Below are 27,754 nucleotides of genomic sequence, written 5' to 3'. Positions count from 1 at the left end.
CTCTCTCTCTCTCTCTCTCTCTCTCTCTCTCTCTCTCTCTCTCTCTCTCTCTCTCTCACCAAGTGTACCCACTGACTCTCCAGAACTCCAGAAAAGAAATGGAATGTATGAATTTCTTTTTTTTTCTCGAAAAGCTTAGAAATATAAAAGGTAAATCTAAGACGTCTGTCCCAGACGTGATAGGGAATAAAAACCTACGCTAGATCTTACGAGTGAGGATGCCTAAGTGATCAGGTAAATGGCTCCTGTGCATATCCTCCACCAACTCTCTTTTTTTTTCAAGACATGGCGAATAACATCGCATACATATGTTTCTTCAAAGCAATTATTGCCCGTTGATCTACACGTGAGAAAAAGATTGATGAAATTTCTTAGATCTTCCCATGCATGATGTATTACCAACTGACTGGTGAGCAGGAGTTAAGGTAAGGTCGACGGCAGCGCCGTCAGTGTGGTGGAGGGTAAGCGTACCAGGGATCCATACAACAGGCCCTGGAGTTTCCTGTCTGGCTATACACACAGGCACTAGTGGTATATACACACACACACACACACACGCTCCAGTGGGGCAGCCCGTTCCTCACCTTCCCTTCCCTTCCTGCCTCCGCTTCCGCCACAACACAACACGAAACGTATAGAATAAAACACGAAGACAGCAGGCGGTGGCGGGCGCTGCATGGGGCAGCTTGCCTGAGAGAGAGAGAGAGAGAGAGAGAGAGAGAGAGAGAGAGAGAGAGAGAGAGAGAGAGAGAGAGAGAGAGAGAGTTAAACCCAAGGGTACACAATGGAGGATGTTCGTTCATGGCTTGGCCGGTTATGTGTGGGGTGAGAGTAGACAACAGTAGATGTAACGCCTGAGGTAGATGTAGGTGAGAGTAGACAACAGCAAACGTAACGTCTGTGGTAGATGTAGGAGAGAGTAGACAACAGTAGACGTAACGCACAATAGACGTAACACATGTGAGGTAGATGCCAGTGAGAGCAGACGACATCCAGCACCTCAGGTAACACACTAGTGACATAAGAAGAAATGTGGGAGTTGTACCTTACCTGTCGTAGATGAGCTGGACGCTGAGATGACCCGTGATCTGGCCACACGTCTCCTCCAGCTCCCCCAGGGTGACGGAGGTGTCCGAGCTCACAGAGTCACACGAGACGGCTCGCTTCAGTGTCTGGCTCGCCCCTCCCCCGGCCAGCCCCGCGTCGAAGCTACCAGACAGTCCGGCCGAGCTGGGCGGAGTACTGGAGTACCCGGCCGAGCTCGGCGGCGTCTCCCCGAAGGCGACCTGGGATGTGGCCGAGTTGGGGGGCGTGGCCGTCACCAGTCCGGCCGAGCTTGGGGGAGTGTCCAAGGAGAGTCTCCTGTTGGTGCTGAGGGAGAAGAATCCTGGGGACACCGGCGAGACCTCGGCCGACGATCGTCTGTTGCTGTACAGGTTCCTGAGGCTTGCTGAGGTGGCGGGCGGCCGAGACAGGCCGCTGAGGTTGATGGGCTCGGCCGAGCTAGGGGGCGTCTCCATGGAGCCCTGCGAGGAAGCCCTGGCCGCCGCCGCCACACCCGCCGAGTTGGGCGGCGTGGCTGGGAAGGTCGCCGAGGTAGGCGGCGTGTCCATGAAGTCGGGCGTGGAGCGAGGCAAGTCGTCCTCGTCGGGAAGCTGTCGCAGCCTGGCGCTGAGGGACGCCAGGTACTCCCGCACCCGGCGGGCACTCGCGTCCTCCTCGGACTCAACAGTCACAACACCTGCCCTACTGCCTCCCTCCCCACCCGCGGCACTCAGGTCAGAGTTCGCCTCGGTGCGAGAGGCGCTTGTTCTCTCGAGGGAAGGGTCTGCATCGTGCAAGAGGAACACCTCCTCGTCCACACTACTGAGGCCACCAGAGTCCCTGCTCCCTACACTCACTATGAACGGGTTCTTCCTACCTTCCCTACTACCCACTTCCTCCCTCGTCACGGTGCTGGGGGAGGGCTCAGCCGGCCACCAGTCCTGCGACGTGTCCCGCGTCGGCTCCGGGGGCGCCCCGAGCAACCTCATCCTGGCCTCCACCTCCGCCAGGCGGGAGGAGATGTGGGGCGAGTGAGGAGAGACGGGGTAGGTAGCGGTGTTAGGTGGCGTGGCCGGCACCTCGTAGCTCCTCCCCAGGTCTGAGGTCAGCTGGGGGTCGCGAGACGTCACGTCAGTTGACACCCGGAGCTGTGGGAAAGAAGGGCAGTGTTAACATGGGTGTCAGTGTGCCTTACAGTGGACATTATATGCGTAATTATGGCCAAGACGAAGACACGACCAGAGTTCACCAGTCGACCAGAGTTTACCAGTCGACCAGAGTGACGACTGGTGCAATGACGGTCACCAGTGGTAACACGGTGACTGTTAACATCACGTTACCGTCACCAGTCCCGGCGACACTGTCACCGTTGAACATGGTAATTGACAGAAAGGTGACGGAGCGATCAGAAACGACAACCGACGGATGCACTGACAGCAGGGGAACCCTACCTCTCCTGCAGACGTCAGGAGCAGGTCAGCAGTGTTACCCTGCCTCTCCTGCAGACGTCAGGAGCAGGTCAGCAGTGTTACCCTGCCTCTCCTGCAGACGTCAGGCCCTTACCTTGATGGTCGTCACACATCACAACAACAACATTTATATTCCCACAACTTCAGGGGCAGGGAGGAGAGAGGAGTTGCTGTGATTAATCGTTTTTCACAAGGCCTGTCATTGGTCGTCAGATACCAATCAGACACTCCTTTTTCCTCACACTCTTCACCTCTCTCTCTCTCTCTCTCTCTCTCTCTCGACCGTCGCCTCGCACGCCGGTAACGCTCCCCCTGCAGGGCAACAGGAGGAAGAGGAGGAGGGAGGAGGAGGGCCATGATAAGTATGCCCTTGGGTCAGCTGGTTGTGCCCCCAGGCAGACGTAACCAAGACGGGACACTTGCTTGAACTGGTCTTTGACGTGGGGGTTGCCATGGATGCCTGGCCCCCCTTACCCCCTACTCCAAGCTTTCGGAGCTGGTGCAGAGAGGGCGCCGCGTGTGACAAGGATGGCGCCAACGTACAAGGGGACCTAGACAGACTCCAGACCCGGTCTGGTATACGATTAATGACATTAAACCCGGGTCAATGGAGAGCTATGAGGGCGGAACACAGCGAAGGAAGGGCCTCGAGGTGAATATCATCCAGCAGGAAATAAGCTGCAGGAATCTGTGGGTGTGAGAAAGAGACGCGGAAGCTGACACACACACACACACACACACACACACACACACACACACACACACACACACACTACACACATCGAAGGAGAGTAAGTTAGAGACAAACTGTCTGGTGGCGAATATCAGTTTCACGTTCAGTTACATTATGTGGATCAAGGAAATGTCTACCACTCTCCACACTTCGCCTGCTGGACCATATGAACTTCAATGCTGCTTCTCAGGTTTGGACGCCACGAAGAACTAATAGAGAAGGTTCAGAGGAAGTGCAACCAAGATGGTGCCAGAATTTAGAAAGAGCTGAGTTATGCTGAGAGGTTTAGGGGCACCAGGTGGACGATGTGGCCAAAGACCTGTTCTGTAGAAGATGTAAAAAAAAAAATGTAGTAGAAGAACGAGAGGCCGTGGTTCGAAATTCAGCATCGACTTTGTTAGAAATGATGCTGTGGGATCAGACTGGTGCAAGAATGAGTTAGCCGGGGAAAGTTTCGGAGTTGGGTTCCTGCGGCTTAGAACTCCCTCCTTGTACCGTACAAATAGAACTCCCACCCCTTGTACTGTACAAATAGAACTCCCACCCATTGTACTGTACAAATAGAACTCTCACCCTTTGTACTGTACAAATAGAACTCCAGCCCCTTGTACTGTACAAATAGAACTCCCTCTTTCCCCCTTGTACTGTACAAATAGAACTCCCACCCTTTGTGCTGTACAAATAGAACTCCCACCCCTTGTACTGTAGAAATAGAACTCCCACCCCTTGTACTGTACAAATAAAACTCCCACTTCCCCATTGCACTGTACAAATAGAACTCCCACCCTTTGTACTGTATAAATAGAACTCCAACCCCTTGTACTGTAAAAATAGAACTCCCTGTACAAATAGAACTCCAGCCCCTTGTACTGTACAAATAGAACTCCCTCTTTCCCTCCTTGTACGGTACAAACGGAACTCCATCCTCGTACTGTATCAAATAGATATTGACATAAGGCGACATGGTATGGCTCGGCACACCTCACACCACAACCTACCACTGGACACCTGATACAGCGCCTCACCTGACACCTCCCATTACGTACGTGTCGCCTCACCTCACGACACATGCAGGTCATGATGGCTCCTGGCAGGGAACCCAAGCTGGAGCCACGAGTCGTCCCCCACACTGAACCACTTACTGAGCCAGACCTCTCTCTCTCTCTCTCTCTCTCTCTCTCTCTCTCTCTCTCTCTCTCTCTCTCTCTCTCTCTCTCTCTCTCTCCCCTTTCCCCCTTTCCTTCTCCATAACACGACTGTGTGTTCTTTGGTCTTCCGCAAGCGGTTGGGGGGGCGGCCGGCCGGGTGGAGGATTGGGAAGGGAGGGGGAAGATGGAGGGCCACTTGCGCTCCCTCCATGCAAATGAGAAACGATCATCAGTACAGCTGCAACCTTGCAGTCAGTCTTACCTGCAAAATGTTCATGCCATCAGCCTCCGCTAATGGGGGAAACTACCCCACCACACATACCAATACCACCACCAACTCCCCATTTTTTTATTTCCATCGGCACGACTTTGAAAGACTCGTCGTCCCATTTCATTGATTTTGGCTTTCCAGTCCCCCCATCCCCCTCTGGAAAAAGACGAAAACAACAAGAACAACAACAACAACAACAACAACAATAACAAAAGTCCTGCGGACGCCCGTGTGCGTGTTGCCCAAGATAGAACAGAGACTCTGGTCGACTCCGGCTGCTGCTCAAGATAGCACGGATTCTGGTCGACTCCTGCTGCTGCCCAAGATAGCACAGACTCTGGTCGACTCCGGCTGCTGCCCAAGATAGCACAGACTCTGGTCGACTCCGGCTGCTGCTCAAGATAGCACAGACACTCTGGTCGACTCCTGCTGCTGCCTAAGATAGCACAGACTCTGGTCGACTCCGGCTGCTGCCTAAGATAGCACAGACTCTGGTCGACTCCGGCTGCTGCTCAAGATAGCACAGACACTCTGGTCGACTCCTGCTGCTGCCTAAGATAGCACAGACTCTGGTCGACTCCGGCTGCTGCCTAAGATAGCACAGACTCTGGTCGACTCCGGCTGCTGCCTAAGATAGCACAGACACTGGTCGACTCCGGCTGTTGCCTAAGATAGCACAGACACTCTGGTCGACTCCGGCTGCTGCTCAAGATAGCACAGACTCTGGTCGACTCCGGCTGCTGCTCAAGATAGCACAGACTCTGGTCGACTCCGGCTGCTGCCTAAGATAGCACAGACTCTGGTCGACTCCTGCTGCTGCCTAAGATAGCACAGACACTCTGGTCGACTCCGGCTGCTGCTCAAGATAGCACAGACTCTGGTCGACTCCGGCTGCTGCTCAGATAGCACAGACACTCTGGTCGACTCCTGCTGCTGCCTAAGATAGCACAGACACTCTGGTCGACTCCGGCTGCTGCCTAAGATAGCACAGACACTCTGGTCGACTCCGGCTGCTGTCCAAGATAGCACAGACACTCTGGTCGACTCCGGCTGCTGCTCAGATAGCACAGACACTCTGGTCGACTCCGGCTGCTGCTCAGATAGCACAGACACTCTGGTCGACTCCGGCTGCTGCTCAAGATAGCACAGACACTCTGGTCGACTCCGGCTGCTGCTCAGATAGCACAGACACTCTGGTCGACTCCTGCTGCTGCCTAAGATAGCACAGACTCTGGTCGACTCCGGCTGCTGCCTAAGATAGCACAGACACTCTGGTCGACTCCGGCTGCTGCTCAAGATAGCACAGACACTCTGGTCGACTCCGGCTGCTGCTCAAGATAGCACAGACACTCTGGTCGACTCCGGCTGCTGCTCAAGATAGCACAGACACTCTGGTCGACTCCGGCTGCTGCCTAAGATAGCACAGACACTCTGGTCGACTCCTGCTGCTGCCTAAGATAGCACAGACTCTGGTCGACTCCGGCTGCTGCTCAGATAGCACAGACACTCTGGTCGACTCCTGCTGCTGCCTAAGATAGCACAGACACTCTGGTCGACTCCGGCTGCTGCTCAAGATAGCACAGACTCTGGTCGACTCCGGCTGCTGCCCAAGATAGCACAGAGACTCTGGTCGACTCCGGCTGCTGCTCAAGATAGCACAGACTCTGGTCGACTCCGGCTGCTGCTCAAGATAGCACAGACACTCTGGTCGACTCCTGCTGCTGCCTAAGATAGCACAGACACTCTGGTCGACTCCGGCTGCTGCCCAAGATAGCACAGACACTCTGGTCGACTCCGGCTGCTGCTCAGATAGCACAGACACTCTGGTCGACTCCGGCTGCTGCTCAAGATAGCACAGACTCTGGTCGACTCCGGCTGCTGCTCAAGATAGCACAGACACTCTGGTCGACTCCGGCTGCTGCTCAAGATAGCACAGACTCTGGTCGACTCCTGCTGCTGCCTAAGATAGCACAGACACTCTGGTCGACTCCGGCTGCTGTCCAAGATAGCACAGACACTCTGGTCGACTCCGGCTGCTGCTCAGATAGCACAGACACTCTGGTCGACTCCTGCTGCTGCCTAAGATAGCACAGACTCTGGTCGACTCCGGCTGCTGCCTAAGATAGCACAGAGACTCTGGTCGACTCCGGCTGCTGCCCAAGATAGCACAGAGACTCTGGTCGACTCCGGCTGCTGCCCAAGATAGCACAGAGACTCTGGTCGACTCCGGCTGCTGCTCAGATAGCACAGACACTCTGGTCGACTCCGGCTGCTGCCTAAGATAGCACAGACTCTGGTCGACTCCGGCTGCTGCCCAAGATAGCACAGACTCTGGTCGACTCCGGCTGCTGCCTAAGATAGCACAGACTCTGGTCGACTCCGGCTGCTGCCTAAGATAGCACAGACACTCTGGTCGACTCCGGCTGCTGCTCAGATAGCACAGACACTCTGGTCGACTCCGGCTGCTGCCTAAGATAGCACAGACACTCTGGTCGACTCCTGCTGCTGCCTAAGATAGCACAGACACTCTGGTCGACTCCGGCTGCTGCTCAAGATAGCACAGACTCTGGTCGACTCCGGCTGCTGCTCAAGATAGCACAGACTCTGGTCGACTCCGGCTGCTGCTCAAGATAGCACAGACTCTGGTCGACTCCTGCTGCTGCCTAAGATAGCACAGACACTCTGGTCGACTCCGGCTGCTGCTCAGATAGCACAGACACTCTGGTCGACTCCGGCTGCTGCCTAAGATAGCACAGACACTCTGGTCGACTCCTGCTGCTGCCTAAGATAGCACAGACACTCTGGTCGACTCCGGCTGCTGCCTAAGATAGCACAGACACTCTGGTCGACTCCTGCTGCTGCCTAAGATAGCACAGACTCTGGTCGACTCCTGCTGCTGCCTAAGATAGCACAGACTCTGGTCGACTCCTGCTGCTGCCTAAGATAGCACAGACTCTGGTCGACTCCGGCTGCTGTCCAAGATAGCACAGACTCTGGTCGACTCCGGCTGCTGCCCAAGATAGCACAGAGACTCTGGTCGACTCCGGCTGCTGCCTAAGATAGCACAGACTCTGGTCGACTCCTGCTGCTGCCTAAGATAGCACAGACACTCTGGTCGACTCCGGCTGCTGCTCAGATAGCACAGACACTCTGGTCGACTCCGGCTGCTGCTCAAGATAGCACAGACTCTGGTCGACTCCGGCTGCTGCCTAAGATAGCACAGACTCTGGTCGACTCCGGCTGCTGCTCAAGATAGCACAGACTCTGGTCGACTCCTGCTGCTGCCTAAGATAGCACAGACTCTGGTCGACTCCGGCTGCTGCCTAAGATAGCACAGACACTCTGGTCGACTCCTGCTGCTGCCTAAGATAGCACAGACACTCTGGTCGACTCCGGCTGCTGCCTAAGATAGCACAGACACTCTGGTCGACTCCGGCTGCTGCCTAAGATAGCACAGACTCTGGTCGACTCCGGCTGCTGCTCAGATAGCACAGACACTCTGGTCGACTCCTGCTGCTGCCTAAGATAGCACAGACTCTGGTCGACTCCGGCTGCTGCTCAAGATAGCACAGACTCTGGTCGACTCCGGCTGCTGCCCAAGATAGCACAGACTCTGGTCGACTCCGGCTGCTGCCCAAGATAGCACAGACTCTGGTCGACTCCGGCTGCTGCTCAGATAGCACAGACACTCTGGTCGACTCCGGCTGCTGCTCAAGATAGCACAGACTCTGGTCGACTCCGGCTGCTGCCTAAGATAGCACAGACACTCTGGTCGACTCCGGCTGCTGCTCAAGATAGCACAGACTCTGGTCGACTCCGGCTGCTGCTCAGATAGCACAGACACTCTGGTCGACTCCGGCTGCTGCTCAGATAGCACAGACACTCTGGTCGACTCCGGCTGCTGCTCAAGATAGCACAGACACTCTGGTCGACTCCGGCTGCTGCTCAAGATAGCACAGACTCTGGTCGACTCCGGCTGCTGCTCAAGATAGCACAGACTCTGGTCGACTCCGGCTGCTGCCTAAGATAGCACAGACTCTGGTCGACTCCGGCTGCTGCTCAGATAGCACAGACACTCTGGTCGACTCCTGCTGCTGCCTAAGATAGCACAGACACTCTGGTCGACTCCGGCTGCTGTCCAAGATAGCACAGACTCTGGTCGACTCCGGCTGCTGCCTAAGATAGCACAGACTCTGGTCGACTCCTGCTGCTGCCTAAGATAGCACAGACACTCTGGTCGACTCCGGCTGCTGCCTAAGATAGCACAGACTCTGGTCGACTCCTGCTGCTGCCTAAGATAGCACAGACTCTGGTCGACTCCGGCTGCTGCCTAAGATAGCACAGACTCTGGTCGACTCCGGCTGCTGCCTAAGATAGCACAGACACTCTGGTCGACTCCGGCTGCTGCTCAAGATAGCACAGACTCTGGTCGACTCCGGCTGCTGCTCAAGATAGCACAGACTCTGGTCGACTCCGGCTGCTGCCTAAGATAGCACAGACACTCTGGTCGACTCCGGCTGCTGCTCAAGATAGCACAGACACTCTGGTCGACTCCGGCTGCTGCTCAGATAGCACAGACACTCTGGTCGACTCCGGCTGCTGCCCAAGATAGCACAGACTCTGGTCGACTCCTGCTGCTGCCTAAGATAGCACAGACACTCTGGTCGACTCCGGCTGCTGCCTAAGATAGCACAGACACTCTGGTCGACTCCGGCTGCTGCCTAAGATAGCACAGACACTCTGGTCGACTCCGGCTGCTGCCTAAGATAGCACAGACACTCTGGTCGACTCCGGCTGCTGCCTAAGATAGCACAGAGACTCTGGTCGACTCCGGCTGCTGTCCAAGATAGCACGGACTCTGGTCGACTCCGGCTGCTGCTCAAGATAGCACAGACACTCTGGTCGACTCCGGCTGCTGCCCAAGATAGCACAGACACTCTGGTCGACTCCGGCTGCTGCCCAAGATAGCACAGAGACTCTGGTCGACTCCGGCTGCTGCCCAAGATAGCACAGAGACTCTGGTCGACTCCGGCTGCTGCCCAAGATAGCACAGAGACTCTGGTCGACTCCGGCTGCTGTCCAAGATAGCACAGAGACTCTGGTCGACTCCGGCTGCTGTCCAAGATAGCACAGAGACTCTGGTCGACTCCGGCTGCTGCTCAAGATAGCACAGACACTCTGGTCGACTCCGGCTGCTGCCCAAGATAGCACAGAGACTCTGGTCGACTCCGGCTGCTGCCTAAGATAGCACAGACACTCTGGTCGACTCCGGCTGCTGCTCAAGATAGCACAGACACTCTGGTCGACTCCGGCTGCTGCTCAAGATAGCACAGACTCTGGTCGACTCCGGCTGCTGCTCAAGATAGCACAGACTCTGGTCGACTCCGGCTGCTGCTCAAGATAGCACAGACTCTGGTCGACTCCGGCTGCTGCCTAAGATAGCACAGACTCTGGTCGACTCCGGCTGCTGCTCAAGATAGCACAGACTCTGGTCGACTCCGGCTGCTGCTCAAGATAGCACAGACTCTGGTCGACTCCGGCTGCTGCTCAGATAGCACAGACACTCTGGTCGACTCCGGCTGCTGCCTAAGATAGCACAGACACTCTGGTCGACTCCGGCTGCTGCCTAAGATAGCACAGACTCTGGTCGACTCCTGCTGCTGCCTAAGATAGCACAGACTCTGGTCGACTCCGGCTGCTGCCCAAGATAGCACAGAGACTCTGGTCGACTCCTGCTGCTGCCTAAGATAGCACAGACACTCTGGTCGACTCCGGCTGCTGCTCAGATAGCACAGACACTCTGGTCGACTCCGGCTGCTGCTCAAGATAGCACAGACTCTGGTCGACTCCTGCTGCTGCCTAAGATAGCACAGACTCTGGTCGACTCCGGCTGCTGCTCAAGATAGCACAGACTCTGGTCGACTCCGGCTGCTGCCTAAGATAGCACAGACTCTGGTCGACTCCGGCTGCTGCCTAAGATAGCACAGACTCTGGTCGACTCCGGCTGCTGCTCAAGATAGCACAGACTCTGGTCGACTCCTGCTGCTGCCTAAGATAGCACAGACACTCTGGTCGACTCCGGCTGCTGCTCAAGATAGCACAGACTCTGGTCGACTCCGGCTGCTGTCCAAGATAGCACAGACTCTGGTCGACTCCGGCTGCTGCTCAAGATAGCACAGACTCTGGTCGACTCCGGCTGCTGCCTAAGATAGCACAGACACTCTGGTCGACTCCGGCTGCTGCTCAAGATAGCACAGACTCTGGTCGACTCCTGCTGCTGCCTAAGATAGCACAGACTCTGGTCGACTCCGGCTGCTGCCTAAGATAGCACAGACACTCTGGTCGACTCCTGCTGCTGCCTAAGATAGCACAGACACTCTGGTCGACTCCTGCTGCTGCCTAAGATAGCACAGACACTCTGGTCGACTCCGGCTGCTGCCCAAGATAGCACAGAGACTCTGGTCGACTCCGGCTGCTGCCTAAGATAGCACAGACTCTGGTCGACTCCGGCTGCTGCTCAAGATAGCACAGACTCTGGTCGACTCCGGCTGCTGCTCAAGATAGCACAGACTCTGGTCGACTCCGGCTGCTGCTCAAGATAGCACAGACTCTGGTCGACTCCTGCTGCTGCCTAAGATAGCACAGACTCTGGTCGACTCCTGCTGCTGCCTAAGATAGCACAGACTCTGGTCGACTCCGGCTGCTGCCTAAGATAGCACAGACTCTGGTCGACTCCGGCTGCTGCCCAAGATAGCACAGAGACTCTGGTCGACTCCGGCTGCTGCCTAAGATAGCACAGACTCTGGTCGACTCCGGCTGCTGCTCAGATAGCACAGACACTCTGGTCGACTCCGGCTGCTGCTCAAGATAGCACAGACTCTGGTCGACTCCGGCTGCTGCTCAAGATAGCACAGACTCTGGTCGACTCCGGCTGCTGCTCAAGATAGCACAGACTCTGGTCGACTCCGGCTGCTGTCCAAGATAGCACAGAGACTCTGGTCGACTCCGGCTGCTGCCCAAGATAGCACAGAGACTCTGGTCGACTCCGGCTGCTGCCTAAGATAGCACAGACTCTGGTCGACTCCGGCTGCTGCTCAAGATAGCACAGACTCTGGTCGACTCCGGCTGCTGCTCAAGATAGCACAGACTCTGGTCGACTCCGGCTGCTGCTCAGATAGCACAGACACTCTGGTCGACTCCGGCTGCTGCTCAGATAGCACAGACACTCTGGTCGACTCCTGCTGCTGCCTAAGATAGCACAGACTCTGGTCGACTCCGGCTGCTGCTCAAGATAGCACAGACTCTGGTCGACTCCGGCTGCTGCCCAAGATAGCACAGACTCTGGTCGACTCCGGCTGCTGCTCAAGATAGCACAGACTCTGGTCGACTCCGGCTGCTGCTCAAGATAGCACAGACTCTGGTCGACTCCGGCTGCTGCCCAAGATAGCACAGAGACTCTGGTCGACTCCGGCTGCTGCTCAAAACACTGGGGTAACCACATTGTACCTGGAGTAGCCCACAGCACTGGGGTAACCACACTATACCTGAGTATCCCACAGCACTGGGGTAACCACACTATACCTGGAGTATCCCACAGCACTGGGGTAACCACACTATACCTGGAGTATCCCACAGCACTGGGGTAACCACATTGTACCTGGAGTAGCCCACAGCACTGGGGTAACCACATTGTACCTGGAGTAGCCCACAGCACTGGGGTAACCACATTGTACCTGGAGTAGCCCACAGCACTGGGGTAACCACATTGTACCTGGAGTAGCCCACAGCACTGGGGTAACCACACTATACCTGAGTATCCCACAGCACTGGGGTAACCACATTGTACCTGGAGTAGCCCACAGCACTGGGGTAACCACATTGTACCTGGAGTAGCCCACAGCACTGGGGTAACCACATTGTACCTGGAGTAGCCCACAGCACTGGGGTAACCACATTGTACCTGGAGTAGCCCACAGCACTGGGGTAACCACACTATACCTGAGTATCCCACAGCACTGGGGTAACCACACTATACCTGGAGTATCCCACAGCACTGGGGTAACCACATTGTACCTGGAGTAGCCCACAGCACTGGGGTAACCACATTGTACCTGGAGTAGCCCACAGCACTGGGGTAACCACACTATACCTGGAGTATCCCACAGCACTGGGGTAACCACATTGTACCTGGAGTAGCCCACAGCACTGGGGTAACCACATTGTACCTGGAGTAGCCCACAGCACTGGGGTAACCACACTATACCTGGAGTATCCCACAGCACTGGGGTAACCACATTGTACCTGGAGTAGCCCACAGCACTGGGGTAACCACACTATACCTGAGTATCCCACAGCACTGGGGTAACCACATTGTACCTGGAGTAGCCCACAGCACTGGGGTAACCACATTGTACCTGGAGTAGCCCACAGCACTGGGGTAACCACACTATACCTGGAGTATCCCACAGCACTGGGGTAACCACATTGTACCTGGAGTAGCCCACAGCACTGGGGTAACCACACTATACCTGAGTATCCCACAGCACTGGGGTAACCACACTATACCTGGGATAGACCAAAGCACTGGGGTAACCACATTATACCTGGAGTAGCCCACAGCACTGGGGTAACCACATTGTACCTGGAGTAGCCCACAGCACTGGGGTAACCACATTGTACCTGGAGTAGCCCACAGCACTGGGGTAACCACATTGTACCTGGAGTAGCCCACAGCACTGGGGTAACCACACTATACCTGGAGTATCCCACAGCACTGGGGTAACCACACTATACCTGGAGTAACCCACAGCACTGGGGTAACCACACTATACCTGGGATAGACCAAAGCACCGGGATAACCACACTGTCCTTGTGATAGACCACAACACTGGGTGTAACCACACTACCCCTGGTACTGCTCATTACACTGCGATAACCCATGACCCCTGGGTTTGGCTCGTAGCACTGGGGTAACCACACCACCCCATCTGGCTCCCCAGAAAACACTAGGGTAACCACTCTACCCCCTGGGACCACATATAAGCAATCATATGAAGGAACGTGGTAGGAGGGACCCAGTGTGGCGAAGAGATTAATTTGGACGAGTTTGTAACTGGGCCAATTAACGTAGTTAACGATCAGCTCCACGCTGCTGGGGGGGGGGGGCGGTGTCGGTAATGAGGGCAGAGTGGTCCGGACGCCCTCGTTAAGCGGGGTCATCAACCATTACCTGGGGTCGTTACCGGGCACCTGTTTATGAACATGGCGAGGCCCTCCGGTAGCAAGGGGTGGGATACTCACTCACTAATGGTCAGATACGCGCACTGGTGCACCGCCTGGCGCACCAGCGGCGGGGCAGTGGGGTTGTGGGGAGGAGGACACTCTTCCTCCCCACTCCCTAATAGACGGGGAGTAAACACTCTCTCCCCTCTGAGAACCCAACAGCGTTGGAAGGTGCACTTAGATTTAAAGTCTCTTCTGGCCTTTCACATCGACAAAGGATGATGTACTTCGAAGCTTCACTTCGACTCGAACAGTTCTTAGTCGAACTTGCAGGTTGAAGAACGAGGGGGTATTTAATCGATAAGGCTGTAATGAATAGCAAAATAAGTTTAATTCTACAAAAATAAGGCGACATCATACTTGGGAGCTTACGAGAATACAAGGGGCAGGAAGGGGAGATGTTATATAGCTTGTAAAAAGAAAAAGAAAGAAACACAAAAGTATTTGAAAGACAGAAACCCGAAGTGGACGGCAGCTAAAGCCGACTTGGGATCCCTCAGCGGGTACGTCTTAGAGGGGTAGTACCCAGGGGCTAAGCGAAGCTGAAGGAAAGAGACGTGGGAATGCCGTCAGGAGAATATCCGACCCAGAGATATTTTTGGAATTTACAGGAAGGTGTATCTTCAGATGCCTTCCACAGTGATCGAGAACTCATGTACACCACAGGCGACGTGGTCGAAGAACTCGGCCCTGAGATAACCAGGACACCAGTGCTGTTGGGCGTCTCGGCAGACTCCAGGATCTCACGCTATTCCACCCTGGATCATCGTCAGGAGCAGGCGAAAGCCGGGGTGTGAGGGAGGAGAAAGAACTACGAGTCCAGTGTGTGTGTGTGTGGGGGGGGGGACGACCCCTCGACCGTCCGTCGCAAGACGGACGCTGACGCAGGAGTGACCACCATCGTCCCCTCCAAGGGGCCAAGCCGAAGGACCAAGAGCTTCACGTCAGGAGCTCCTACAGGCCATAGCGCGGGCATCGTGAACATCAAGGTAGCTATAGTGATTTTTGCTAATAGTAGGGCATTCGTCAGCAGCGAGGATAGGGTGTTCTGCCAGCCCCTAGTGCTATGATTGGCCAAAGGATGCATGACGTAAGGATGACCTGCCAGTCCCTAGTGCTGTGATTGGCCAAAGAATGCATGACGTAAGGATGTCCTGCCAGTCCTTAGTGCTATGATTGGCCAAAGGATACATGACGTGAGGATGTCCTGCCAGTCCCTAGTGCTGTGATTGGCCAAAGGATGCATGACGTGAGGATGTCCTGCCAGTCCCTAGTGCTGTGATTGGCCAAAGGATGCATGACGTGAGGATGTCCTGCCAGTCCCTAGTGCTGTGATTGGCCAAAGGATGCATGACGTGAGGATGTCCTGCCAGTCCCTAGTGGTATGATTGGCCAAAGGATGCATGACGTAAGAAAGTCCTGTTGCCCCTAGTCCTATGATTGGCCTGAGGATGCAAACACCCCGCTGGTGATCGGCAACCACTGACAGGTCAACGTGAACCCAGGATTGGTCAGTCATCAGAGGTCACCACAACCCCTCCATTGTGGGAGGGTCTGAGCTGGTGGAAAGGTGACCACTGGGATGTGGTCAGGGTGAGGCAGTGACCTGACGCGTTTTTTGACCTTAGGTGACATCGTTGTTAGGGTAGAGAGGATGGTAACTTGACCCAGGACCAGGTCTATATAGTGGTGGTGGCACCGTTCACTGTCTCACCAGGTCCAACCAGGTGCGTGTGACTTCCCAGGTCCTCTGACGTGCCATGGAGTCGCAGGAGGTTGCAGGATGGTGTGGTGACTCACCAGGAAGCGGAGGAGGAGGTGGGGTGACTTACCATGATTGGGGGGGGAACTCACCAAGCAGCTGAGGGTGAAGGTGACTCACGCTGATGTGGTGACTCACCAGGAGGCTGTTGGTGCTGGTGACTCACTATGGTTGCAGGTGACTTACAAGGGTCCTCATGGGTACTGGTGAACTAACCATGTGGTGACTCAAGAGGTATCTGCAAGGCAGGTGACTCACCAGGTAGCTGTGGGTGTAAGTGACTCACCAGGTGACTGCAGGTGGTGTTGACTCACCAGGTAGCAGCGGGTGCTAGTGACTCACCAGGTAGCAACGGGTGCTAGTGACTCACCAAGTGGCTGTGGGGGGTACTAGTGACTCACCAGGTAGCTGTGGGTGGTGCTGGTGACTCACCAATTAGCAGTGGGGTTCTGGTGATCCACCAGGTAGCTGTGGGGGTCCTTATGAATCACCAAGTAGCTGTGGGGGTGCTGGTGACTCACGAAGTAGCTGTGGGGAGAGGTTCTGGTGGTGTCTCACCAGATAGCTGAGGGGCTACTAGTGACTCAAAAGGTAGCTGCAGGTGCTGGTGACTCACGAGGTTGCTGTTGGGGGGTAGGTTCTGGTGGTGACTCACCAGGTAGCTATGGGGCTACTAGTGATTCACCAGGTAGCTGTAGGGCTACTAGTGACTCACCAGGTAGCTGTAGGGCTACTAGTGACTCGCCAGGTAGCCGTGGGGCTACTAGTGACTCGCCAGGTAGCTGTGGGGCTACTGGTGACTCACCAGGTAGCTGTGGGGCTACTAGTGACTCACCAGGTAGCTGTGGGGCCACTAGTGACTCACCAGGTAGCTGTAGGGGTACTGGTGGCTCACCAGGTAGCTGTGGGGGGGTACTGGTGACTCACCAGGTAGCTGTGGGGGGGTTCTGGTGACTCACCAGGTAGCTGTGGGGCTACTAGTGACTCACCAGGTATCTGTGGGGCTACTAGTGACTCACCAGGTATCTGTGGGGCTACTAGTGACTCACCAGGTAGCTGTGGGGGTACTGGTGACTCACCAGGTAGCTGTGGGGGGGGGGGGGTACTGGTGACTCACCAGGTAGCTGCGGGTGCTGGTGGTCCGCTGGGAGCGACAGAGCTGGACCTTCTCCTCACGGGCGGCCCTGAGCCAGGCCAGGGCCCAGGTCCAGAGGCCGAGGTAGCGGGCCAGGAGGGCCAGGAGGGCCAGGATGCTGGCCACGCCCACCACCGTCACCGCCACCGCCCACCCCGACCCCATGCTGCAACATCACACAAGCATTATAACATCCTGCCAACATAACAACATCCTGCCAACGTAACACCGCCTGACACATAAAAACACTCGACATTTGCATATTATGTAATTATGTCATATATATATATATATATATATATATATATATATATATATATATATATATATATATATATATATATATATATATATATATATATATATATTCCTATGGGTCCACGGGGAAAATGGAACAAGATAAGTTCCCAAGTGCATTTTCGTGTAATAATCACATCATCAGGGGAGACACAAGAGAGAAATATAACAGTCATTTGATATGCATCGAAGAGACGAAGCTAGGACGCCAAATGGCGTTAGAAACTAAGCTTTCGGAGAAGAGTCTTTCCTTTGCTCCTTCTGTTTCTACGTTTACAACGTGAAAGTAAAGTAGGGGAGGATTTCCAGCCTCCCACCTGTCCGATCCCATTTCCCCTCAGCAGCCCTCGGCGAGACGCGCGAGAGACGTGGGATGTATCCCGTCTCCCTTCTCCCCTCTCCCCAGGGATAATACGTATTCCCATTTTTATATGCCTAATGTTTTTTTTTTTCATGTTATCCCAGACGGCACGGGCGGCTGAGACCCCAATTAACGCTACACACACACACACACACACACACACACACACACACGTTAGCCTGCGCCAGGTACCTATTTTATCAACCAACCCATAGGGGTGGATGAACAGCTGGGTTGAGTGTGAACCGACTGTGGTAACCAGGATTCGAACCAATGCGCTCGACCCTGGGTCGCCCGTGAATGCGTCATGGTCGGGAACGCTGTCCGTTACACCACGGGAGTCCATTCATTGATTGCTGCCCCTGCCTAAGCGAGGTCACATTAAGCAGCATGTAAACAATGGGGTCATTTGCACACACGCCCTCTGTTGGTGTGGTGTATAATGCACTGGACCAGAAGACCAGCTTCCACTACCATTCCCCACTGGCTGTTCCGTGGTTACCTAGACCTGCTTCACATGTCCTAGTTCAGTCTACTGAGAGCGCTCTACATCTCCCCGCCCCTCCCCATATGGCAAATGGAATCTAATGAATTCTATCCCATGCACGCCTCTCACCTTCCTGAATGTTCAGACCCTCAGTACCTCAAAGGCCTCCTTCACATGTATACTCTCTCTCTCTCTCTCTCTCTCTCTCTCTCTCTCTCTCTCTCTCTCTCTCTCTCTCTCTCTCTCTTTCTCTCTCTCTCTCTCTCTCTCCACATCTAACACGTAGATCCTCTTCGCCAGTCTTACTTCACTCATCCTCTCCGTATGTCCAAACCCTTTCAACACACCGTGGTCAGCTTTTCTCAGTCAAACTGCGCTTTACTACTACTCTCACCTTTCGCCATATGATATCCTAAGCTCTGTCACCAGCGTCTGGAGTCTGCCACCAGCAGTGTGTCGTCTGCCAAGAGCAACTGGTTCACCTTTCTTGTCCGCCCACACCCCACCTCCCCTCACCAACAGAACGCCACAGCCCCGCCACTCGCTCTTAGTCCCTCGCATTTAACCCCCATCACCACCTTATCCACATACAGATTAAACAGCCATGGTGCCATAATACAAGCTTTACGTCGACCCACCTTCAGCCGGGAGCCACGCACCCTCCTCATTATAAGATTATAACTGGTCTGCTCGAGGCTTGTACCCACGGCAGACATGATATAAAGAACGGTAGGACAAAACAAAAAAATAACGCTAAAGCAATTACCAATTGCTCCAGAGTCCTTCACTAGACATTGGGAAGAAAAGTTATAAAGTTCTGGAGAACAGATGATATAAAGTTCTGGAGAACAGATGATATAAAGTTCTGGAGAATAGATGATATAAAGTTCTGGAGAACAGATGATATAAAGTTCTGAAGAACAGATGATATAAAGTTCTGGAGAATAGATGATATAAAGTTCTGAAGAACAGATGATATAAAGTTCTGGAGAATAGATGATATAAAGTTCTGAAGAACAGATGATATAAAGTTCTGGAGAATAGATGATATAAAGTTCTGGAGAACAGATGATATAAAGTTCTGGTGAACAGATGATATAAAGTTCTGGAGAACAGATGATATAAAGTTCTGGAGAACAGATGATATAAAGTTCTGAAGAACAGATGATATAAAGTTCTGGAGAACAGATGATATAAAGTTCTGGAGAATAGATGATATAAAGTTCTGGAGAACAGATGATATAAAGTTCTGAAGAACAGATGATATAAAGTTCTGGAGAATAGATGATATAAAGTTCTGAAGAACAGATGATATAAAGTTCTGGAGAATAGATGATATAAAGTTCTGAAGAACAGATGATATAAAGTTCTGGAGAATAGATGATATAAAGTTCTGGAGAACAGATGATATAAAGTTCTGGTGAACAGATGATATAAAGTTCTGGAGAACAGATGATATAAAGTTCTGGAGAACAGATGATATAAAGTTCTGAAGAACAGATGATATAAAGTTCTGGAGAACAGATGATATAAAGTTCTAGAGAACAGATGATATAAAGTTCTGGAGAATAGATGATATAAAGTTCTGGAGAACAGATGATATAAAGTTCTGGAGAACAGATGATATAAAGCTCTGAAGAACAGATGATATAAAGTTCTGGAGAATAGATGATATAAAATTCTGGAGAACAGATGATATAAAGTTCTGAAGAACAGATGATATAAAGTTCTGGAGAATAGATGATATAAAGTTCTGGAGAATAGATGATATAAAGTTCTGGAGAACAGATGATATAAAGTTCTGGAGAACAGATGATATAAAGCTCTGGAGAACAGATGATATAAAGTTCTGGAGAACAGATGATATAAAGTTCTGGAGAATAGATGATATAAAGTTCTGAAGAACAGATGATATAAAGTTCTGGAGAATAGATGATATAAAGTTCTGGAGAACAGATGATATAAAGTTCTGGAGAAAAGATGATATAAAGTTCTGGAGAATAGATGATATAAAGTTCTGGAGAACAGAAGTTGTTCTTCGTTCAAGATATCTTGCGAGACTACAATACTTGTGAGCACCACTTTGGGCCCCGCCTGATTCCGTCGCTTAGGTACAGATGTCATGATGGGAACCATACAGCCACGTCGTCGTCGTCACATTGTTTCATTCACTACCAATGTGAATGACGCGGGAGGGGGAAAAAAAACCCACGAAAAGGAAAGAGATTAGTCAGGAGCAAAGAGGCGAGAATCAAGTGTTGTGTCTGGTGGGAGTTATTGATGTCTCGTGCTGTACTGCAGCGGTTGTACTGCAGCAGCAACAGCAGCAGGAGGTCACCTGGGTCACCACAGGTCATTGCTTTTACTCGTGGTCACGTATGTGGAGGGTTGGTCAAGATAGGTTAAAGGGGTCGGTGTAGCGGCTCAGTAAGGCACACACAGATCCTGGAGGTCACCTTTAGGTCACGGGCGACGCCACAGGTCACGGACATCATCACCACAGGTCACGGGCGTTGTCACCGTAGGTCACGGAGGTCGCCACAGGTCACGGGGGGAGGTCACCGAGAGAATTTTTTTTAGAAATTTGCAGGAATTACGTCGACAAGACGTGTGTCTAAGTGAAACTAATTTGTTGTTTTCTTGGAGAGGCGGTCCCCAGGGGCCGGCTGGCACGGAGGCCCTCGCCCGGAGGTGGGCGGAGAACACGCCTGGAGGAGGGAGGAGAACCATGTCTGGAGGAGGGAGGAGAACCATGCCTGGAGGAGGGAGGAGAGCACGCCTGGAGGAGGGAGGAGAACCATGCCTGGAGGAGGGAGGAGAACTACGCCTGGAGGAGGGAGGAGAACTATGCCTGGAGGAAGGAGGAGAACCATGTCTGGAGGAGGGAGGAGAACCATGCCTGAAGGAGGGAGGAGAACCATGCCTGGAGGAGGGAGGAGAACCATGTCTGGAGGAGGGAGGAGAACCACGCCTGGAGGAGGGAGGAGAACCACGCCTGGAGGAGGGAGGAGAACCACGCCTGGAGGAGGGGGAGAACCACGCCTGGAGGAGGGAGGAGAACCACGCCTGGAGGAGGGAGGAGAACCACGCCTGGAGGAGGGAGGAGAACCATGCTTGGAGGAGGGAGGAGAACCACGCCTGGAGGAGGGAGGAGAACCACGCCTGGAGGAGGGAGGAGAACCATGCTTGGAGGAGGGAGGAGAACCACGCCTGGAGGAGGGAGGAGAACCACGCCTGGAGGAGGGAGGAGAACCATGCCTGGAGGAGGGAGGAGAACCATGCCTGGAGGAGGGAGGAGAACACGCCTGGAGGAGGGAGGTTCACGCCTGGAGGAGGGAGGATAACCATGCTTGGAGGAGGGAGGAGAACCACGCCTGGAGGAGGGAGGAGAACCACACCTGGAGGAGGGAGGAAAGCCATCCCTGAAAGAGGAAGGAGAACCACGTCTGCAGGAGGTCCGTGGACACGAACCTTGACGAGACGCGGCGAGCCACACCTGGAGACGCCCCTCTCTATGTCTGTGTGAGGTCACGGTCCTCCCCCAGCTTCTGCGGGTCACATCTTTTCCCCAGGTTTATGTGGGTCACGTCGCTCCCCCGACATCCATATCTTCGCGATATGAATCGATAACCAGAATGATAACCAAGCGGATATTTATATATAATTTCCACATTATTAATGTATCACTCGGCTCATTCTGATAAACGCACGCTCATATATATATCTTTTCTTTTCTTTCTTTTAAACTATTCGCCATTTCCCGCGATAGCGAGGTAGCGTTAAGAACAGAGGCCTGGGCCTTTGAGGGAATACCCTCACCTGGCCCCCTTCTCTGTTCCTTCTTTTGGAAAATTAAAAAAAAATTGAGAGGGGAGGATTTCCAGCCCCCCGCTCCCTCCCCTTTTAGTTGCCTTCTACGACACGCAGGGAATACGTGGGAAGTATTCTTTCTCCCCTATCCCCAGGGATAATATATGTGTGGAAGAAGAAAGTTAAGAGTAAATGTGAATAAGAGCAAGGTTATTAGGTACAGTAGGGTTGAGGGTCAAGTCAATTGGGAGGTGAGTTTGAATGGAGAAAAACTGGAGGAAGTGAAGTGTTTTAGATATCTGGGAGTGGATCTGTCAGCGGATGGAACCATGGAAGCGGAAGTGGATCATAGGGTGGGGGAGGGGGCGAAAATTTTGGGAGCCTTGAAAAATGTGTGGAAGTCGAGAACATTATCCCGGAAAGCAAAAATGGGTATGTTTGAAGGAATAGTAGTTCCAACAATGTTGTATGGTTGCGAGGCGTGGGCTATGGATAGAGTTGTGCGCAGGAGGATGGATGTGCTGGAAATGAGATGTTTGAGGACAATGTGTGGTGTGAGGTGGTTTGATCGAGTAAGTAACGTAAGGGTAAGAGAGATGTGTGGAAATAAAAAGAGCGTGGTTGAGAGAGCAGAAGAGGGTGTTTTGAAATGGTTTGGGCACATGGAGAGAATGAGTGAGGAAAGATTGACCAAGAGGATATATGTGTCGGAGGTGAAGGGAACGAGGAGAAGAGGGAGACCAAATTGGAGGTGGAAAGATGGAGTGAAAAGGATTTTGTGTGATCGGGGCCTGAACATGCAGGAGGGTGAAAGGAGGGCAAGGAATAGAGTGAATTGGAGCGATGTGGTATACAGGGGTTGACGTGCTGTCAGTGGATTGAATCAGGGCATGTGGAGCGTCCGGGGTGGGCCGTGGAGGGCTGTGTGGGTATGTATATTTGCGTGTGTGGACGTGTGTATGTACATGTGTATGGGGGGGGGTTGGGCCATTTCTTTCGTCTGTTTCCTTGCGCTACCTCGCAAACGCGGGAGACAGCGACAAAGTATAAAAAAAAAAAAAAAAAAAAAAATATATATATATATATATATATATATATATATATATATATATATATATATATATATATATATATATATATATATACTCGGGTGTTTATGGACCAGACTCTTAAAGGGGAAGGGTTATAGAAAGACTGGGAGAGACAAAAGACTATGTGAGATTTAGGATTCCACAGCTTCACTCCTGCGAGGGTAGGAGTTGTCACAATGACCAATTCTCGGGTGGCTGGTTCCCACACACAAGTTATGGGAAGCAGCAGCCGGACAGATGCGTTGCTACTGGTTCAGGTCATAGGGTCTGGGGCACGTGTAGACAGCGCACGAGAGCAGGACTAAGTGTCAGAAAACGGTGTGTGTGTGTGTGTGTGTGTGTTTGTGTGTGTGTGTGTGTGTGTGTGTGTTGTGTGTGTGTGTGTGTGTGTGTGTGTGTGTGTGTGTGTGTGTGTGTGTGTGTGTGTGTGAGGTTAGAAAAAAAGAGCAAAACGAGGCGACCTGGTCCAAGGGTTGGGGGTACGTGACAAACGGCGCAGTGCTAGCATGCTGCCTCGCCTTCACTAAGCTTGCCAATACCCAGGGTTAGTCGTACCCCCTTCACCCCTGGACCAGTTACGTATACTGTGAGGTACCTACTACTTCTACGAATATATATATATATATATATATATAGTGAAGGTTTAATCAGACTTCCTCAGCCCCAGGGGGATAAGGGGTGATGAGGAGCAGACATCCAGGGGTGGCGGGTGATGATGAAGGGGCCGTCTACCCTGGGGGAGGTGAGAGAACAGTCGCCCCTCCATCCGTGTGGAGGAGGGGAGGCAAGCGTCGCGAGGGAAGAGAGAGAGAGAGAGAGAGAGAGAGAGAGAGAGAGAGAGAGAGAGAGAGAGAGAGAGAGAGAGAGAGAGAGAGAGCAAGCAGACTGGACTCCCTCCCTCTCAGCAGGTAAACAACTGCTGCCCCTCCTGAGCCTGTGCCTTGAGCCCATCTTGCCCTGGACGCGCACCTGCTTTAAATGTTATTAAGTCGACGGGTCGGGTAGGTGGGATGGGGGTCGGTGTGGGTGGCTCAGCAGGGCGAGGTGTGTGGGGTGAGGGTGAGTGGTAGGTGTGTTGGGGAGTGTCGTAATTTGATTTTTAGACTTCCTGTGGATGTGATCATTTCTTGTAAGGGACAGACAGACTGGTGCCTCAAGGTATATATATATATATATATATATATATATATATATATATATATATATATATATATATATATATATATATATATGTGTGTGTGTGTGTGTGTGTGTGTGTGTGTTGGAGCTGGTGCAGGAGGGACACGCTACCGTCCCACTCCTTCCGCACCCACTTCTAAGGAACGTGGAATGAACGGTCACGCTACAGCCCCCACCACCACAGCAGACCGCGGTGCAGCACACACGTCAGGGTGTACTGAGGGAAGGTGCGCCAACCCACAAGGGTAGCAACACAACCATGCCATCGACGCCACACAACGCAGACGGGAAGGGTGGCTCAGTCGGGGATATTGATAACATGGTAACCATGATGTCCCAGCATCGATACCCACACACACACACACACACACACACACACACACACACACACACACACACACACACACACACACAGACACACACACACACACACACACACATACACACACGACCATGGCGTGCTACCAGTACCCCGACCTGCCTCGACCTACCGTCATAGGTAACCATCAGGGAAAGGTGTCTACCATCCCTCCGCCTTTCTGGTGAAGCCTCTGGTCCCTCAGCCCTGTTGACCACTGAGGTTCCCCTTGGGTATGGCACTGAAACATTGTCTTACACCACCTGGCGACACGTGGAGTTGGCCTGATAAATGTTCTGGCTGGCCACTCCCAGGAGGAAGGAGGGGTTAGGGGATGGTGTCGGGGCGATAGGAAACCCACACACACACACACACACACACACACACACTGCTAAACCTGGCAAGAAAATAGATAGATTTCGAGTTGATAAGGTTTGGGAGAAAGGCGCATCCATCTGTATGTTCGTTTTGGCTACGATACCATCCCTGGGACAGAGCTTAGATCAAAAGACAGTACAGCAGATACGCATGAATTGGCACATATAACATCAGTACACAGATGAGGATCCACATTGATATCAGAGACAATGCAGATTAGTCAGTTTAACAACGCATCTACTCAAGAGTAATGGAAATATGCATATTTGAACATCGGGTTCGTAATCCCTTTAGAAATAATGGCCAACATGGATTTGCATCTGGTAAAAGCCACACAGACTCATCCACTAGTCCATTACAAAGGCATTTGTAAAAGGCTAAAGCAAGTAAAGTGGATAGATTGTCTTTCTTGACTTCACCCTCACGTATCATAGACTGAACTACAACTTTCTTACATAAAAAGAAACAGAACGAAACATTTGGATGAATGACGGGGAGTTGAAAGGAACACCGAAAGAAAAAAAAATCAGAAACTTCAATATAGTACCAAGATAGAACCATGCCAGGTGATGTCGAGGCAGGTGTATCACAGGGAACATTTCTAGCCACAGTGTTACAGCAGTAACATCAGATACAAATAGTAACAGAAAGTACCAGTCAGATGCTGTGCAGAGAACATCAGAGTCAGTAAAATGATAGGGATAGAGGAAGGCAAGAGGAACAGGTAGAAAGGACATGGATATAATATGTAAAATGGGCTTAAGAGAATCGAATGGAATCTAATGAAGACGAATTTCAATAGACGGGTTATGATGAGAATGACAGATAGAAGTTACACCATACCAGGTTCCAACAGGGGCAGAGGCAGAAGGGAAGGAAATCGTCAGAGATCAACGAGTCATCATCAAAGATGAACTTAAGTTCGGAAAGTGTTGATAAGATAGTGCTGTCACGCCAAGTACTGAGTGAGATAATTATAGCGACTTTCACAGCGATAGATAGAAAGTTCAGATGAAAATGTTCAGTGGATACATAAGAGGCAAAATTAGATAATTGCTGCATTTTATTAATCATTGGTTTCACCCTGAACGGAGGAATAGCATTGTTCATTGGTTCCAATCACTCATCACCGCTGTTTTTTATCTTCATACCGCTCATTACAATAGCACAAGCTTCCCGTTCAACGGTACAATATTTCCCCGAAACTATATCACCAAGGTAGCCAGAAGTTCATATCCAGCCAAGGAAAGGATGAGGTATTGGTAACCGTGTATGGGGGGTTAGTGATCGTGCGTCTGACAACTTCCTTGACGTGTGTGCAGATAGACAGACAGGACCGCTTTTTCATAGTGTGTGTGTGTGTATATATATATATATATATATATATATATATATATATATATATATATATATATATATATATATATATATATATATATATTAGAGAGAGAGAGAGAGAGAGAGAGAGAGAGAGAGAGAGAGAGAGAGAGAGAGAGAGAGAGAGAGAGTTTAAGGCGTTACCGTATTCTGTTTATTTGTGGTTACACTGCGAATGAAAAGCCATCTTTGGCGAGGCTGTGCCATCGTTCAAAAAGAGAATCAATTCCCTTCGAGGAAACTCTCCAAAAGGTCCATTATGTCCCTACTGCTGATTGGGGCGCAGCCTTGAAGGTGCAGGAACCTCATAAAAAGGGGTGGGTCTTGGGGTTTTGTATGATTAATTAATTAATTTGATTAATTAATTATCAAGTTGGGAGTCCGTGCCTGAAGTCATATGCAATACTGTTACGCATCTCTTTCACTCCTTGGACCGTGGGTTGTCGGCGAGGACGTGAAAGTGCTTGAGGAGGTCGATGGGGGGAACCTCCTGAAGGTGAGTCGACACACGCACGACCCAGGACCGTGGGCGCCCCCACAGGTATTATTACGTCACTTTACGGGGAGGCAGAACGTGCACGGAGGGAGGGGATCAGCTTTTGAAATGTTAGTCAACAGACGGAACGAATAGGTCTTATGTGTGATTAAATACAAACAAAAAAGTAAAAATGAAAATCTTTAGCGTTATTAAAAATGACAGAGAGAATATTTAGTTTAATTCCATTCAATTAACGGTGACCATGAATATGCCATGAGTGCATCTATCTTTTTTTATGAAAGGGGGAAGGGTGAAGGGAAATGCCCTCTCTTGGCCTTTTCCTGCGGGCGCCCTTACGCACGCCCTTGTACAGCAGCACTGACCTTTATCGAACTGATCAAAAGTAGGTACATGTGCAACAGCCTCAGTGGGTCTGCACAACGTCAGCAGTGGGTCTGTACAACGTCAGTAGTGGGTCTGTACAACGTCAGTGGGTCTGTTCAACAACAGCAGTGGGTCTGTACAACGTCAGTAGTGGGTCTGTGCAACAGCCTTAGTGGGTCTGTACAACGTCAGTAGTGGGTCTGTACAACAGCAGCAGTGGGTCTGTACAACGTCAGTGGGTCTGTACAACAGCATCAATGGGTCTGCATAACATCATCAGCAGTTGTATACAGTAAGACTACAGCAGGTCGCTGTGTTGCTCACATACACACTCGTCGATATGAAGGCAAGACTAACTGACTGTTTCTGGTGGACACAGACTCTACACACTCGTCGATAGGGAGTCTGGTGGACACAGCAGACTCTACGTATTCCCTCGCTTGTCCAAGAAACACTGAGGAGTCTCGAGAAATATGATGCAGTCCTATCCATCCATACTGCTAGCCTAGCCAGAATGAGCAAAATATCAAATGTTGCCACACAGGTGCTCGTACCCCGTGGGCGGGCGTACGACCTAGAATATAGGCTCACAGATCGACAAAGGAGCCATTCACAAGTTCTTCCTAACTTACAACAACACTAGTTAAGCTCTATTACAGTCATAGAACGATGTAGTCAGGGCAATAACCACACTACTGTCTACAACACTG

General features: G+C 52.0%; 2 protein-coding genes across 3 annotated transcripts in view; one reads left to right on the top strand and one right to left on the bottom strand.

Annotated features, from left to right (window-relative positions):
* Window positions 1–2,190, bottom strand: part of LOC139748035 (uncharacterized) — a 71,469-nt gene extending 69,279 nt beyond the window's left edge. Inside the window, exon 1 of the mRNA XM_071660602.1 lies at window positions 1,051–2,190. Within this exon, the coding sequence (XP_071516703.1) occupies window positions 1,051–2,033 (983 nt within the window). The 5' untranslated portion in view covers window positions 2,034–2,190. The remainder of the gene's footprint in view (window positions 1–1,050) is intronic.
* The window catches only part of LOC139748067 (uncharacterized), a 142,309-nt gene that overhangs the window by 68,125 nt on the left and 46,430 nt on the right, over window positions 1–27,754 (top strand). The gene's annotated exons all lie outside the window — the stretch shown is intronic.

Source organism: Panulirus ornatus, chromosome 5 (assembly GCF_036320965.1).
Source record: "Panulirus ornatus isolate Po-2019 chromosome 5, ASM3632096v1, whole genome shotgun sequence".
NCBI classification, from domain to species: Eukaryota; Metazoa; Arthropoda; class Malacostraca; order Decapoda; family Palinuridae; genus Panulirus; species Panulirus ornatus.
This window is presented reverse-complemented; position numbering and strand designations above follow the sequence as displayed.